This window comes from Triturus cristatus, chromosome 3_2, assembly GCF_964204655.1.
Source record: "Triturus cristatus chromosome 3_2, aTriCri1.1, whole genome shotgun sequence".
NCBI lineage: Eukaryota > Metazoa > Chordata > Amphibia > Caudata > Salamandridae > Triturus > Triturus cristatus.
The window spans coordinates 821339717-821356542 of NC_140584.1; the positions used below are offsets into that span (position 1 = coordinate 821339717).

The window sequence follows — 16826 nt, forward strand, 5'->3', positions numbered from 1 at the left end:
CTTGTTTCTGTATGTAGTACATTGCTGTCATGTCTGTATGGACTAGGACAGCTTTGCCTACCAGATGGAGTTGAAAGGATTTTAGTGCCAGAAAAATTGCCAGTAGTTCCAGGTAATTTTGTGGTGTTTTTGCCGAGGGGTCCTTATACCCCGGATGGTATGGTTCTACAGATGAGCTCCCCAGCAGGGGAGCGATGCGTCTGCTGTTAGCACTATCTATGGAACCAGGTCGAGGAAGGCCACCTTTTGGAAAGGTTTTCTGTATTCCACAACTGCAGAGAGCGATGTGTGCGGCTGTCCACCAACACCAGATCTGTTAGCTGACCTTGAGCCTGGTTCCACTGATGTAACAAACACTCCTGTAAGGGAAGCATCTGGAGTCTTGCATAAGGAACGATGAGAATGCAAGAGGCCATCATTCCAATTAACTGCATGAACACTCGAGCTGGTAATGATTGGTGAGGCTGAAATTTGGATATTAGAGCTTTCATACTGCTTATCCTGAGAGGGTTGGGGTATGCTAAAGCTTTTGAAGTGTCTATTGTAGCACCTAGGTATTGAGTGTTGGACGGTTGGAGGTGGGATTTGGTGAGATTCACAGTGAATACCAAGTTGTGAAGCAGCTGGATTGTTTTGTGAGTGTGTTGCACACAGCTGCTGTGTGACTTGGCTTTTATGAGCCAGTCGTCCAGATAAGGGAACATGTGTATGTGTTGTCTTCGTAAGTGAGCTGCCACTACTGCGAGGCACTTGGTGAAGACTCTGGGTGCTGTAGTCACTCCGAACTGAAGGACTTTGAATTGATAGTGTTGACCGTCCACCACGAAACTGAGATATTTCCTGTGAGTGGGGTGAATGGGAATATGAAAGTAGGCGTCCTTTAGATCTAGAGTGGAGAGAAAGTCGCCTTGTTGAAGCAGTGGGAGCACCTGTTGGAGAGTGACCATGTGGAAGTGGTCTGACTGAATGTAGCGGTTTAACAGTCTGAGGTCCAGTATTGGCCTGAGAGAGCCGTCCTTTCTTGGGATTAGAAAGTAGAGGGAGTAAACCCCTGTGCAGTGATGAGGCAAGGGGACTGGTTCTACTGCATGTTTTTGTAAGAGAGAGAGAACCTCTTGTTTGAGAAGAGTCAGATGTTCTGAAGACATTGGGTGTTGTCTGGGAGGGATATTTGGGGGTGTAGAGGTGAGTTCCAGACAATAACCATACTGGATAATCTGTCTAACCCACTTGTCTGTTGTGATAGAATTACAGACAGGTAGGAACTGTGAGAGGCGTTCCACGACAGGAGTGGGATGATCGGGGGGGAAGTGAAGGGAAGTCACTGCTTGGTGGTAGGGGAGTTGAAGGTATTGTTACCGCGACCTCTTCCCTTACCATTGTTGCCTCTGTAGCCTCCAAGAAAGTATCCTCTGGAGGAATTGTTCTGATTGGGGCTCTTATAGGAAGAAGAGGGATGCTCTGAGCCAATAGTTTTGGAGCCAGCCCTGTAAAAGGAGCGACGAAATTAACCTCTAGGGGTTTGCAAGGCCCCCATGGCATTGGCAGTCTCTATATCCTTTTTTATCTTCTCTCACGATATATCAACTGTGGGCCCAAAAAGATGCTCTTGGTCAAAGGGCTGATTAAGAATAGCACGACTGCACTTCCTGTTTGAAGTGGCAGTATTGGCTGCATCAAGCTCACATTTGATGGATGTATTTGTTATTAATTTTCCCTCCTGTATAAGGTCATTAGCTTCGTCTTTAAATTGGTCAGGAAGATATTGCATTAGCTTTTCAAGCTCATCATGGTGAGCTCTGTCATATCTGGCCAACAAAGCTTGGGCATTGGCAATCCGCCAATGATTTGCAGCTTGTGATGAGATGCGTTTTCCAGATGCGTCTAAGTTTGGATTCCATATCAGGAGGAGGGGTGTCGCCTGTGCTTTGTGAATTTGCTCTCTCAAGTGCATTGGACACTACAATGGAATAAAGGGACCTGACCTTTAATGTACACTGGGTCATTGAAAGCTGCCTTGTATTTTTTGTCTATTCTGGTGTTAAGAATACTGGCTCCGATGGGGTCCTTAAAAACCTCTGGTGCATGTTTTAACATGCCTTTTAACATTGGCAGGGTGTGTGTGGACTTTTGTGTGGGTGCAAATGTTTCCAGTAAATAGTCTTCCTCTAAAGGGTTAGAGTGCAACTGCACCCCGTGGAACTGAGCAGCTCTATTAATGAGTTGCGCAAACCCAATATTGTCATCAGGTGGTGATGGCCTAGAGGGAAACAGGTCCGGGTCATTGTGTGGGTCGGGATCTCTATTGTAATCATCCCAAGGATCTGGATTGTGTGGAATGGTATCTGCATCGTCATCTTTATCTGGATCTCCATTCCCACCCACATCACTATAGCCATCTTCATCATCCTGTGGTTGAGGTGAAAATGTATGTTGTGGGGAATGTGCTGGCAAAATTAGCAGATTCGGATCAGCTGGAGAAGGAGAGTGAGGTGGTGTAGTGTTAGTGCCCATCTCCTTTCACTTCATGGGTATGTCAGGGTGTTCTGAAGTGTCCAATTTTCTCTTTTTAGGAAGCTTGGCGACAACTTTGCCAGTCTCTGGGTCAATGTAGAGAGTCTTTTGTTTTGGATCCGAAAATCTGTTACAAGTTGTTGTGTGGGTACAATGTCTTTTGTTGGTGCCAAAGACTTAGGGTCAGAATGTTGTTTAGCCCCGGTATCTGAAGCTTTTGGTATAGGAGTTTGTGGCTCAGAGTGTTTTTTCGGTTCCTCAGATTTTTTTTGTTCCTTATGCTTGTCCTTTGTTTGTTTCTACGCCTAGGGCTTCGGCGTCGAGGTTGTTTTTGGTGCCGACGAAGAAGGGCGTGGCACCTCCTTGGTTTTAGACTTCGGTGCCGAGGGGGATTTTTCGGCACCGGAATGGGGTTGGCTCGATCCCGAGCCAGAAGGCTTTTCTTTTTGTTTTATCGCCGAGGGCGGGGCGTCTGAAATGTGTTGCCGGTGTCGACCTGAGCCCGAGGGCGAAGGTGTTACCGGAGCCCGAGGGCGAAGGTGTTACCGGAGCCTTAGGTTTGGTTTTGGTTGGGAGAGGGATTTTGGTACTCACAGACCGCTGAGCCAGGGTGACTGCCTGGACTTCGACGTCAGAGTCGTCTGCTTCAGACGGAGATCTCTCCTTCATCAGCTTGTTGTTCCAGATGGAGATTGGGATCTGCTCCGAAGATGTCCGGAATCGAGCTGCTTCTGCGAGACATTTCGTGACGGATGATTTTCTTCGACCTGAGAGATTATCAGCTTCGGCATACTTGTCAGAAGCTATCTCCCACATTTCCGGCGCCGCCGCCTAGTTTGCTGGCGCTGGAGAATGTACTGAAGGTAGAATCGGGACGCAAATTGATTTCCCGCATATATGGACGCATGCAAAGTGACCATCCAGTAGTGACCCCGGCGGCGCGCGGTCTGTGGAGTACTGAACTGGGAGTTGACATCACTGACGCTCACTGGGATATCTGCTGTAAAATGCTTGAGATGCTGTCCCCCAACTACAGACTCCGGCTGATCCATTTCAAATACATACACATGACATATCGCACCCCCAGCCGGTTGCATCGTATGGGCTTGAGAGACACGGATAACTGCTGGAAATGTGCCGCACGCGGCGCCGATTTCATGCATATGGCATGGGGGTGCCACACGCTTGCCTCCTTCTGGACCAAGGCCCTGGCGATAGTATGCACGATCACTGGACTACAGATTCCATGCACCCCGCAGGCTGCACTACTGGGGATCTTGCACATGGTACAGCCTAAACACCGTAGACTGCCGGCCATGCTCCTTTTGCTTGCTAAAAGGCAAGTCGCGATACACTGGGGGGCTACCACATCACCCACTATTAGGGAATGGATTAAAAGTGTAGTATATTGCCAGACACAACTTACTCTATACTGGGAGCTCATGCCGGCACGTTCCCGACCTAAGGACATATGGGAGCCATTCACATATTGGTTGGCTCACACAACGCTCCAAGAACTGTAGAACAGCGACCTGCACCGTAGTGGGGCGGTAGGAGACGGGCGCCAGGTGGCCCATGTGGCGCTGCAATTGTTGCTTGCGGTATAGGAGGTAATGGGGGTATGGGGGGGCTGCGGCGGAGGAGATATGTGGCAACTGTTGAATACTGACGACTGGACGCCTTTTGGTCCTCCGGAAAACATTGAGATGGTGGGGAACAGTGTCATCAATATTATGTCCTATACACTCTGCAGTGAATTGTATTTGTTTTGTTGTGAAAATGCAAATAAAAAGAATTTAAAAAAAAAATTAACTGGTGTCAGCCATCTTGGATCCAAATAAATAAAAAAAGAAAACGATGCTCATGTCATTCTGCTGGCACACACATGCACGTCACAGCAGAGTGATGCAGCAGTGGCTGCATCATTGCGCTTTTTTAATTTTCTTTCTTCGCAATTGCTGTAAAGAATCGGCAATAAATATTGGCAAAGTCAACGGATGAACAAGCTGAGACCTATTGGCTTTGTGAAAGCGTGTTATTATGTTTTACCTGCTTGTGCACCAGTACCTTCCTGACCAAATGGCATTTATACTACATAGGTCTTCATATAGCCAAAGTAAAACTGGAGATCTGTGGTACTGCATGTCACAATCCGTGAGTTCAGAAGTTCGTTATTAGAGACTAACGTGACCTCATATGTAGCTGCGACTACCTTTTATCTGTGGTAGAAAAGCATTATGTTTATTCATCCATCAGTCTCCATCAGAGCATCTACCCTATTACCATCCCTATCCGGAGAGGCACATACTATAGACAGAGGTTTCCTGGTCTGTTCCTAGATGGAAGGACACTGGCAGAACCGGCACTGAGCTGCCCAAAAACATTTAGGGTCTCGGGAGGGATATGTCTATTTTTTCACTAGTATGGGGGTTATTGGTCTCAGTGAGTTCACAGTCAAACCATAAATGCTTTGCTGAATCTGGGAATACACTGAAGCCTTTGCAAAAACACACAATGTTAACATTTTAATATTTTGACTACACTATCTATTTCTCTGTAGGAAGTGCAATATCATAATCCTGAACTGTGCTTTGAATGGAAGCGTGAAAAGCCACCATATGTTGACCTGGCTAAGTACACCTCGCCATAATAAGATTCTGGAGTGTACATCCCACAGTGATCTTGGATTTGCAAAATAAACATCCTTCAAACCCCGTTTGGTGGTTCCAGGTGGTCTGCAGGTCAAAATCAGGTTTTGACATAAGATATTTTCAATTTGCTCTCTGCTTGATCTCTATAAGCTCTTATGACTGAAGCGGTGGTTGATGGCTTTTTTTTCTTCTAGACTAAAGATGTCAATTGCAATGTTGCTTTCTACCTTGACAACTCCTAATCAGAAGCATCAGTAGGTGCTTTTGAATTCCACTGTCAAATATAATGCACTTCTTTGGCAGGCTGGTATTTAACCGCATGAGTGCTGGAGACCCTGGTTATCCCTTAATGAAAATTAAATAATTTCACTGAAAGTTCTCCTGTAGGATCTCAAAGAATTCCGAGATAATGACTGATTGACTGCCTACCCCAATTCCTGCTCTGCACTTCTGGTCACATTCAGTTGGTCACTGGAGTGTTTTTGGTTTAATCCTTTGACAAAATGCAGTTTGCCTCGGTGTTGAGCAAGAAGACAAGTGGTGTGTCCTACGTGCAGAAACTTTGGATCATAGTGATAAAAGCCAAACACTAATTTGGGTACCTTTGACATTCGTCCTCCTACCCAATTCTATGAGTAGCCTGAGCAGCCCCCAAAAACCTGTTAACAAATGCAGTGTAGGCACCTTTATTTGAGTGTAGGAAACAAGGATTCTCCTAATTCTGTACAGATAAAGCAATGTTGTTTGTATTACTGTGGATACAAAATAATCTTAAGATCATGCTCAATCAAGGACAATATGAGGTTATGATTAAGATCATGCAAAAATGTCACAGGAACATGCCATGGATTTGATGCACTGTGGGGTAAGGAAAATGCTACTTACCAGCATGCATCTGTTCTTGGCATGTAGAGCTGTAGATTTGCATACTTGTGCATAGATCGCCATCTGGTGTTGGGCTCGGATGTTTGCACTTTGTTTTTGTCTTGGAGGAAGTCTTTGTAGTCACGAGGTAGGTGACTCCTCCTTAGGACGATATTGCGCATGGGCATCGACTATCTCCAGATTGTTTTGCCATGGATGGTTATGATGAAGTTAGTAAGAAATAGAAAGGATGTCCATGTGTAATGTATCTAAGTAAGATAGTACAGGAACAGAAAGAGGTAACCGGCGAGGCAGGTGGGCGAATACGAATCTACAGCTCTACATGCCAAGAACAGATGCACCCTGCTAAGTAGCATTTTCCGTTTGAGGCATATGAGCTGTAGATCATATACTTGTGCATAGACTACACAGCAGTTACCTCCTTAGCGGTGGCTACCTGTATCTGCTGCAGTGGTTTGAAAAAGTGTTCTTAATACAGCCTGGCCCACACTAGCTTGTTGTTTTGCTAGCACATCTACACAATAGTGTTTTGTGAAAGTGTGTGGTGTAGACTAAGTTGCTGCTTTGCAGAGATCATCTAGGGGAATGTTCCCCAAGAATGCCATGGAAGCCCCTAGTTTGTGTGTGGAATGAGCTCTAGGGGGAATGGTTAGTGTGCGTTAGGATTTAAGATAGCATATTTGGATGCATTTGACAATCCACCTTGCAATACCCGCTTTGGAAATGGGATTGCCCTTATTAGGTGGGGAGAAAGCCACAAAGAGTTGTTTAGTTTTCCTAAAGGGTTTTGTCCCTTCAATGTAGTAAAGTATTGCTATTTTAACGTCTAACGTGTGAAGAGCCCTTTCTGCCACTGAGCCTGGTTGTGGGAAAAAAACTGGGAGTTCAACAGACTGGTTAAGATGGAAGGCAGGAACGACTTTAGGTAAAAAGTTTGGGTTAGGCCTAAGAACCACTTTGTTATGATGGCTTTGTAAAAATGGTTCTTGTATGGTTAATGCCTGGAGTTCACTAACTTTTCTGAGAGATGTGATAGTGACTAGGAAGGCTACTTTCCAAGTGAGGAACTGTAGTTCGCATTTGTGCAGAGGTTCAAAAGGGGGACCCATGAGTCTAGTAAGACCAATAATTAAATTCCATACTGGAGAGGGTAGAGCTCTAGGTGGAATTATTATTTTAAGTCCTTCCATAAATGCTTTAATAGCGGGTACTCTAAACAAAGACAAGCGTTGTCTGTTTCGGAGATAAGCTGCTATTGCAGCAAGATGTAGTCTTATGGATATATTTGCTAGGTTACATTGTTGTAGGTGTAGGAGATAACATATGTTTTGAATAGAAGCATCTGGTGGATTGATTTTGTTATTTGTACAGTAAATTACAAATCGTTTCCACTTTGCGGCGTAACATTCTCTGGTGGTAGGAAGTCTAGCTTCTTTAATGATGTTCATGCACTCTGGTGGGAGATTGAGGTAACCAAACTAAGACTTCAATAGCCAGATCGCAAGTTTGAGTTGATTGGGATCTGGATGCCTTATCTCTCCATGGTTTCGAGTGAGAAGCTTGGGTGAGAGGCACAGTTTTTGATGAGGAACTTCTGATAGTTCCAAGAGGGTTGTGAACCATGGTTGTCGGGCCCATGTTGGAGCAACTAGGATCATTGTGAGGGAATGCTGTTTGAGCTTCCGAACCACTAACGGGATTAGTGGGAGAGGCGGAAAAGCGTAAGCAAATTTGTCTGACCAGTCCATCCATAGTGCATTGCCTTTGGACAATGGGTGTGGATACCTGGACGCGAAGCTTGGTCATTTTGTGTTTTGATGTGTGGCGAACAGCTCTATTTCTGGCTGACCTCACATGTGAAAGAATGGAAGAAGAACTTGAGGATGAAGTTCCCATTCGTGGATCTGCTGTGTTTGACGACTGAGCAGATCTGCAATTTGATTGTGTACTCCTGGGAGGTGTTCTGCAAGGAGATATAGGTTTAGCGGAATGGCCCATCTCCATATGCTTTGAGCTAGGTGTGAAAGCTGTAGAGAGTGTGTCCACCCTTGTTTCTGTATGTAGTACATTGCTGTCATGTCTGTATGGACTAGGACAGCTTTGCCTACCAGATGGAGTTGAAAGGATTTTAGTGCCAGAAAAATTGCCAGTAGTTCCAGGTAATTTTGTGGTGTTTTTGCCGAGGGGTCCTTATACCCCGGATGGTATGGTTCTACAGATGAGCTCCCCAGCAGGGGAGCGATGCGTCTGCTGTTAGCACTATCTATGGAACCAGGTCGAGGAAGGCCACCTTTTGGAAAGGTTTTCTGTATTCCACAACTGCAGAGAGCGATGTGTGCGGCTGTCCACCAACACCAGATCTGTTAGCTGACCTTGAGCCTGGTTCCACTGATGTAACAAACACTCCTGTAAGGGAAGCATCTGGAGTCTTGCATAAGGAACGATGAGAATGCAAGAGGCCATCATTCCAATTAACTGCATGAACACTCGAGCTGGTAATGATTGTTGAGGCTGAAATTTGGATATTAGAGCTTTCATACTGCTTATCCTGAGAGGGTTGGGGTATGCTAAAGCTTTTGAAGTGTCTATTGTAGCACCTAGGTATTGAGTGTTGGACGGTTGGAGGTGGGATTTGGTGAGATTCACAGTGAATACCAAGTTGTGAAGCAGCTGGATTGTTTTGTGAGTGTGTTGCACACAGCTGCTGTGTGACTTGGCTTTTATGAGCCAGTCGTCCAGATAAGGGAACATGTGTATGTGTTGTCTTCGTAAGTGAGCTGCCACTACTGCGAGGCACTTGGTGAAGACTCTGGGTGCTGTAGTCACTCCGAACTGAAGGACTTTGAATTGATAGTGTTGACCGTCCACCACGAAACTGAGATATTTCCTGTGAGTGGGGTGAATGGGAATATGAAAGTAGGCGTCCTTTAGATCTAGAGTGGAGAGAAAGTCGCCTTGTTGAAGCAGTGGGAGCACCTGTTGGAGAGTGACCATGTGGAAGTGGTCTGACTGAATGTAGCGGTTTAACAGTCTGAGGTCCAGTATTGGCCTGAGAGAGCCGTCCTTTCTTGGGATTAGAAAGTAGAGGGAGTAAACCCCTGTGCAGTGATGAGGCAAGGGGACTGGTTCTACTGCATGTTTTTGTAAGAGAGAGAGAACCTCTTGTTTGAGAAGAGTCAGATGTTCTGAAGACATTGGGTGTTGTCTGGGAGGGATATTTGGGGGTGTAGAGGTGAGTTCCAGACAATAACCATACTGGATAATCTGTCTAACCCACTTGTCTGTTGTGATAGAATTACAGACAGGTAGGAACTGTGAGAGGCGTCCCACGACAGGAGTGGGATGATCGGGGGGGAAGTGAAGGGAAGTCACTGCTTGGTGGTAGGGGAGTTGAAGGTATTGTTACCGCGACCTCTTCCCTTACCATTGTTGCCTCTGTAGCCTCCAAGAAAGTATCCTCTGGAGGAATTGTTCTGATTGGGGCTCTTATAGGAAGAAGAGGGATGCTCTGAGCCAATAGTTTTGGAGCCAGCCCTGTAAAAGGAGCGACGAAATTAACCTCTAGGGGTTTGCAAGGCCCCCATGGCATTGGCAGTCTCTATATCCTTTTTTATCTTCTCTCACGATATATCAACTGTGGGCCCAAAAAGATGCTCTTGGTCAAAGGGCTGATTAAGAATAGCACGACTGCACTTCCTGTTTGAAGTGGCAGTATTGGCTGCATCAAGCTCACATTTGATGGATGTATTTGTTATTAATTTTCCCTCCTGTATAAGGTCATTAGCTTCGTCTTTAAATTGGTCAGGAAGATATTGCATTAGCTTTTCAAGCTCATCATGGTGAGCTCTGTCATATCTGGCCAACAAAGCTTGGGCATTGGCAATCCGCCAATGATTTGCAGCTTGTAATGAGATGCGTTTTCCAGATGCGTCTAAGTTTGGATTCCATATCAGGAGGAGGGGTGTCGCCTGTGCTTTGTGAATTTGCTCTCTCGAGTGCATTGGACACTACAATGGAATAAAGGGACCTGACCTTTAATGTACACTGGGTCATTGAGAGCTGCCTTGTATTTTTTGTCTATTCTGGTGTTAAGAATACTGGCTCCGATGGGGTCCTTAAAAACCTCTGGTGCATGTTTTAACATGCCTTTTAACATTGGCAGGGTGTGTGTGGACTTTTGTGTGGGTGCAAATGTTTCCAGTAAATAGTCTTCCTCTAAAGGGTTAGAGTGCAACTGCACCCCGTGGAACTGAGCAGCTCTATTAATGAGTTGCGCAAACCCAATATTGTCATCAGGTGGTGATGGCCTAGAGGGAAACAGGTCCGGGTCATTGTGTGGGTCGGGATCTCTATTGTAATCATCCCAAGGATCTGGATTGTGTGGAATGGTATCTGCATCGTCATCTTTATCTGGATCTCCATTCCCTCCCACATCACTATAGCCATCTTCATCATTCTGTTGTTGAGGTGAAAATGTATGTTGTGGGGAATGTGCTGGCAAAATTAGCAGATTCGGATCAGCTGGAGAAGGAGAGTGAGGTGGTGTAGTGTTAGTGCCCATCTCCTTTCACTTCATGGGTATGTCAGGGTGTTCTGAAGTGTCCAATTTTCTCTTTTTAGGAAGCTTGGCGACAACTTTGCCAGTCTCTGGGTCAATGTAGAGAGTCTTTTGTTTTGGATCCGAAAATCTGTTACAAGTTGTTGTGTGGGTACAATGTCTTTTGTTGGTGCCAAAGACTTAGGGTCAGAATGTTGTTTAGCCCCGGTCTCTGAAGCTTTTGGTATAGGAGTTTGTGGCTCAGAGTGTTTTTTCGGTTCCGAAGATTTTTTTTGTTCCTTATGCTTGTCCTTTGTTTGTTTCTACGCCTAGGGCTTCGGCGTCGAGGTTGTTTTTGGTGCCGACGAAGAAGGGCGTGGCACCTCCTTGGTTTTAGACTTCGGTGCCGAGGGTGATTTTTCGGCACCGGAATGGGGTTGGCTCGATCCCGAGCCAGAAGGCTTTTCTTTTTGTTTTATCGCCGAGGGCGGGGCGTCTGAAATGTGTTGCCGGTGTCGACCTGAGCCCGAGGGCGAAGGTGTTACCGGAGCCCGAGGGCGAAGGTGTTACCGGAGCCTTAGGTTTGGTTTTGGTTGGGAGAGGGATTTTGGTACTCACAGACCGCTGAGCCGGGGTGACTGCCTGGACTTCGACGTCGGAGTCGTCTGCTTCAGACGGAGATCTCTCCTTCATCAGCTTGTTGTTCCAGATGGAGATTGGGATCTGCTCCGAAGATGTCCGGAATAGAGCTGCTTCTGCGAGACATTTCGTGACGGATGATTTTCTTCGGCCTGAGAGATGAACAAGCCTTGCAGTTCTTGTCTTCGTGCTCCGGGGAAAGGCACAGGTTACAAACCTCATGTAACTCCATGTGTGGGAACTTAGCACCACACCCGGGGCATTTTTTGAAAGTCAATTCCACTGACTGCTGGCGTGGTCTGTGCAAATAGGCCCAACAGGCCTGCGTCAAAGATCGAGGTCGGGGATTTTCTATATTTGGAAGATACGTGTCGAAAAGGAAAAGCGATCGAGACAATACTGTCAAGTGGAGAGGGATTGCGCGTCGAAGGGGGTTCGAAAACGACACCGACCTGGAGTGCAGCAAATCACATCCTAACCCGATGGCGGAAAAAACAATCTGGAGATGGAGTCAATGCCCATGCGCACTATCGTCCTAAGGAGGAGTCCCTCATGACTACAAAGACTTCTTCTAAGACAAAAACAAAGTGCAAACATCCGAGCCCAACACCAGATGACGATCTATGCACAAGTATACGATCTACAGCCCATATGCCCCAAACCTTTATTTCTGACAAAACCCTCTTGAGGTGCTCATCCAACCACTACGTAGTAGTAATGAAAAGCATGATTATATGTAATGAATTCATACTGCAAAACTAAAGTGTTACCAGTCCCAAGCAAACGTGGAAGCCAAACTTAAGCTCTCGTAAGACAAAGGTAGCAGCATGCAATGGCAATCAGTTGATACTTTAAACCACGAAGGCCCAGATAATGAACATATCAGAAACATGCCTAGACATGTCTGCTCAACAAAAAACAGACACTGTTATTGGCTAGTAAATCAGCTAGAAGATTGCAGAAACAAAAATTGTTTTTGGTGGTAACATACAACGGGCTTCAAAACACCTCTCAAAATAGCTAACTTTCATAGAGTATACACATTTGGTTCTTGAAAAATACCACTACTACTATATGTATTGTTTTGTTTGTGCAGAATGGTGAAACTAATATATGTTGTTTTTGTACAAATAAAGTGACTGTGCCGATTCAATTATCTTCATTCTCAGCGCGCTACATAATGCAATGATGGTCTGAGACTCATTCACCTAAGAGGGTTGCAGGCAATTAAAGCTATTGTCTACAAAAATATTAACGGTGGTCAAACAGAAGTTTACTTTTAGTAACAATGTTTTCTATGAAATTACTTACGACAGTTACTGCCAGAACAAAGAGATACCTTGTACTGATTAAAGTCCTGTTTGTAAGACTGCCGGCAGTCTCCTCAACCCTGCATTCAGTTGCTGCTTTCTTTGGTTCAAACATTTTCAATATTACTGCATTGAGTTTTCAAAGCTCAACAAAGACATAATCAGCAGCATCAGACTCAAGCACACACACACCTTACAGTCCTAAAAGCTTTTGTAAACGAGCCTTATCTAGCTGAATTCTCTGGTTAGTCTCCTTAGTATGCTTCTGCGTATCCTGCATGTCCTTACCTCATTTCTTCATGGTTCAACATAAATACGACGCATTACTGATTTACAAAATGTGAAAATGTTCATTGGAAAAAGCTATATTCTCTTACCTGGTATACAGAGGCTCCACTTTCCTGAACTGAGACATGAATGTTTTCTGCTGCTGTGGGTGGAAAAAGAAAACAGCATTAGAAATTAGGGCCTGCATCTGCTTCTGAACCAACCGGTCTACGGTGTCTACCACAACACTCATTTATCTAGGTCAATCAAAGTATATACCTATCCTAATCTGACATCATCTTAGATGTCCTTAAAACAATCTTTCTGCTAAAAACATCTTGTCTTTCTCATATACTATGTAGTTCTTTTGAGAACCGTGGCATAACAGAGCAGATTATCCAAGGGTAGGCAGCAGGGCTCTAAAAACATGAGCAATGCACAGATATGAACCTGTGCAATCTTGGGAGTTCTTATTTATGTCAAGAATTTGGTGCTAATATAGACATTAGCTAGGATTAGGATAGAAGAACTAGTTACCTCATCAGTCACTTAACTTCAGTAACATTCTTTCTGGGGGATATTCTATTTAACTGCAGATTCCTCACCTTTAGATTATTCCCCAGGTGCCTAACTAGATCTGGAAGCTTTGTCAGCAATACTTCAGAGCGCAACTAGGTGGCACCATGTAGCTCTGTACTGCCCCAGAAATGACCGAACAGAGCCACAAGTGCCACCGCTGCAAGCCGACATCAGTTTCTTGCTTGACTCTGTCTGCGCCCTCAGATGCAGAGCATTAAACAATTGTCAGTACCAGTATGCAGATTCTAAATAGAGACCTTTTTAGATGGAAAAAAGAGGCCACTTCACAGAACAGGATGTGGGAGGGCAGTGAGAAATATGCAGTTAAATACAGTACCCACCAGAAAGAGCATTACCAAAGGTAAGTAGCTTGTTTTTCTGGTGAATATTTCTAACCACCGATCCCTCACCTTTAGGATAGATACATAAGCAGCAGCTTTCGGACTGTGGGGGGTGGACACAGTCGGAAGCAGCGTTTGCCCTAGTGGATAGTTTAGTCCTTCCAGAGCCTACTTTTTGGCCAGTGCATAGCAGATCTTTATACAGACAACTATCTACCTTGACAGAAACCTCTTCTGTGCAGTTTTCACTTTATCACCCTGTTCAACCCCACAAAAACCCAACCACCTTATGGTCCTTAGTATGACTGATGTAAAAGCTTAAAGCCCTTTTGAGGTCTAAACTATTGAGTTGCTCTGCCTCTTTCGAGGTATGAGGGAGGGGCAAGGAACGCTGGGAGAATGATAGATTGGCCAATGTGGAAAGCAGTCATGACATTTGGCAAGAAGGTTGCCAGAGCTCTCAGTTCGGAGTGCCAATTTGTCCGGGAAAAGGGTTGAGTAGAGCGGTATACAGATAGTGCCTCTAGCACACTCCTGCAACAAGCTGAAGTGGTTGGAATGAGGAAAACAGTCTTTAAGGTCAGAGGATATAACAAGCAGCTGTGCATCTGCTCAAATGGCGTACACATGGGAAATGTCAAGACCCTTTAAGGTCCCGCTGAGACATTACAAACAGTCTGGGAGTGAACATGTGTCAAACATGTAATAAAAAGAATCACAACAAGTGATTTAAACTAAGACTGTAGGTCCAGTAAATGCAAAAAGGCCAAAAGTACAGACAACCTTTAAAATTGCGAGGCCTTGCTGGGCCAAAGATGCAACAAACAATAAAACATCCATCCATTTGACTTGTAAAGGGTCTGTCTTGAGAACTCCACACCAGGCCACAAATTTGTTACAGCACTCAGAATACATGGGCTTTTTGGAAGGGCGTCTGGCAGCAAGGATGACATCCACAAGTTTGAGTGGCAGATCAAATACAGTTGATCCACGATCAGCCCCCACGCATATATTTGTTGATTGTGCAGGTTCTGGTGAAGGACCCTGTCCTGGTAAGACGACAGATCCACCTGAAGTGGTAGCCTGCCCGGAGGACAGATGCTCATACCCAGAAGTTCCAGGTAGCACACTCTCCTGGCCCAATCTGGAGCCACTAGGATGACTAGGGACTCAGCTGTTCCTGATCTTTTCAGAACCTGGGAAAGGAAAGGCAGGAAGGCAATCAGGAGTCCCATGTTGCATTCCAGTCATATTGGATCTTCTAGCGAGTGTCTGTGTGAAAACTCTAAGACACCAAATTTTTGACACTGTGTTCCCAGCAGTGTAAAAGGGTCTAACCAGGATTCTCTCCACTGCCGAAAGATGCCTTGCGCCACACTCTGATGTACACATGATTTAAGATCCACCAGGCACTGCCAGATGAGCTTATCTGCCGTGGCATTTGAGGATCCGGACACTTCATTCATGATCTGGGAAATGCCTTGATGGTCCAACTAACTCCAGGAGGTGCACAACAATCCATGGCAGACAAATGGTCAGCAACTTCAACAGATTGATTTGGAGTCGGTTTGCCACTTGAGACCAGAATCCTCTGATCTCCACCTACCCCAAACAATCTTCCCATCCCAGCAGTGACGCATCCGTCCAATTGCTGTTGAGCAGCTAACACTGCAAAAACACTTGCAGTTTCCTCTGAATTGCATCTCACAGGTTTCCTTGTTGCTGGAACGATTAGAACTTGAGATTCCACTGCAGAGATTGCAGATGCCACCAAGCATAGTTGAGAATAGCAGGATGCTAAAAGGCGAAAAAGCCCAAGAACTGTTTTCACTGAAATCTAGGCTCATAGCCCAAATGTTCTGGATTCGTGGCAACAGAGGAAAGGCCCTGAACTGTACGGTATCCAGCACACCTCCAATAAAAGGAAGTCTCTGCGAATGTGTCAGGTGCAATTTCGGCTTTTAGATTCTGAACCCCAACGTCTGTAGGCTTGCCGTAATTTGGAAGTGATCTACAACTGACTGTGGCGATTCAGTCTTCTACAGTCAGTCATCGAGGTAGGAGAAAACCTCAGGCATAGCTATGCTGAACAATTTGAATGACTCATCTGTTGGATGGGATTGATTGCCACCCTGGGATAAGGGCTGGATCCTGCACCCCACAGGGTGGTTGTGCACCACTAATGGTAAGCTAATGCAGCCTGGTGTTTGTTGCTCCAGGGGAAGCAGACAAGGATGAGTAGTGCCCTTAATGGCCTGCACACAGCCTACCAAATTCAAGTTCCCGACCTTGAACGGCTTGGGGTGATTGCAGCAGAGACTGGAGAGACGGACATGTCTATTTGCTAGTCCCCTAGAGTAGCCTCAGAATTTCCTAAACTCAGGAGGAAACTATTTGGCAGGGGTCAAAAGGCCCAGAGAGCGCGCTATAGCCCCACTCTCTTTGAAACTTTCCAAGAAAGAATCAGCTTTTTCTTAGAATAGGTGTAAGCTATGGAATGGCATATCCATTCGAGAGGTCTATATGACTCCAGAGAATTCTGTGGAGTGCATCCACACATGGCAGCAGAGCCCCACACTGGTGCCAACCGCCTTGCCCAGACAATTAGTAGTGTCAAGGCCAGCATGAGTCACATATTTGGAAGCATCATGACCATCCTGAATGGTCTGAGCCAGTGAATCACTAAGCTTTTCCGGAACCGTCGTCAAGATCTCTCAGGCCATGTCCCAGAAGGCATGTGTATATCAGTCCAATAAACAAACTGCACTGATCAACCTCTATGCCAGGGTTGCCGGAGAGAGCATTTGTTTTACAATACACCTAAATCCTCTTAAATTAAAGGAATTAATTAGGGTTCACCTTGCTGGTTGAACCCTGAACAACCAAACTGTCTGCAGTAGGAGGCTTAGTTAATAAGGAAAATGTTACTTACCCTGTAAGAATCTGTTCGTGACATGTAGTGCTGTAGTTTTACATGCTGTGCATATTCTTGCTCTCTAGTGTTGGATCTAGTGTTGAGCCCGGATGTGTGCAAGTCGCTTTTCTTCGAAGAATTCTTCTTGAGTCACGAGGTAGTGGGACTCTGCCTCTTGCTCACAATGCT

The 16826-nt window shown here is 45.4% G+C and overlaps 1 protein-coding gene across 10 annotated transcripts in view; it reads right to left on the reverse strand.

The window, feature by feature from the left end:
• CFLAR (CASP8 and FADD like apoptosis regulator) overlaps nucleotides 1-16826 on the reverse strand; it is a 388388-nt gene that overhangs the window by 85744 nt on the left and 285818 nt on the right. For all 10 annotated transcript variants that reach the window (XM_085649017.1, XM_085649015.1, XM_085649014.1 and 7 more), the window contains one exon: nucleotides 12914-12966. In XM_085649017.1, the coding sequence (XP_085505143.1) occupies nucleotides 12914-12966 (53 nt within the window). The remainder of the gene's footprint in view (nucleotides 1-12913; nucleotides 12967-16826) is intronic.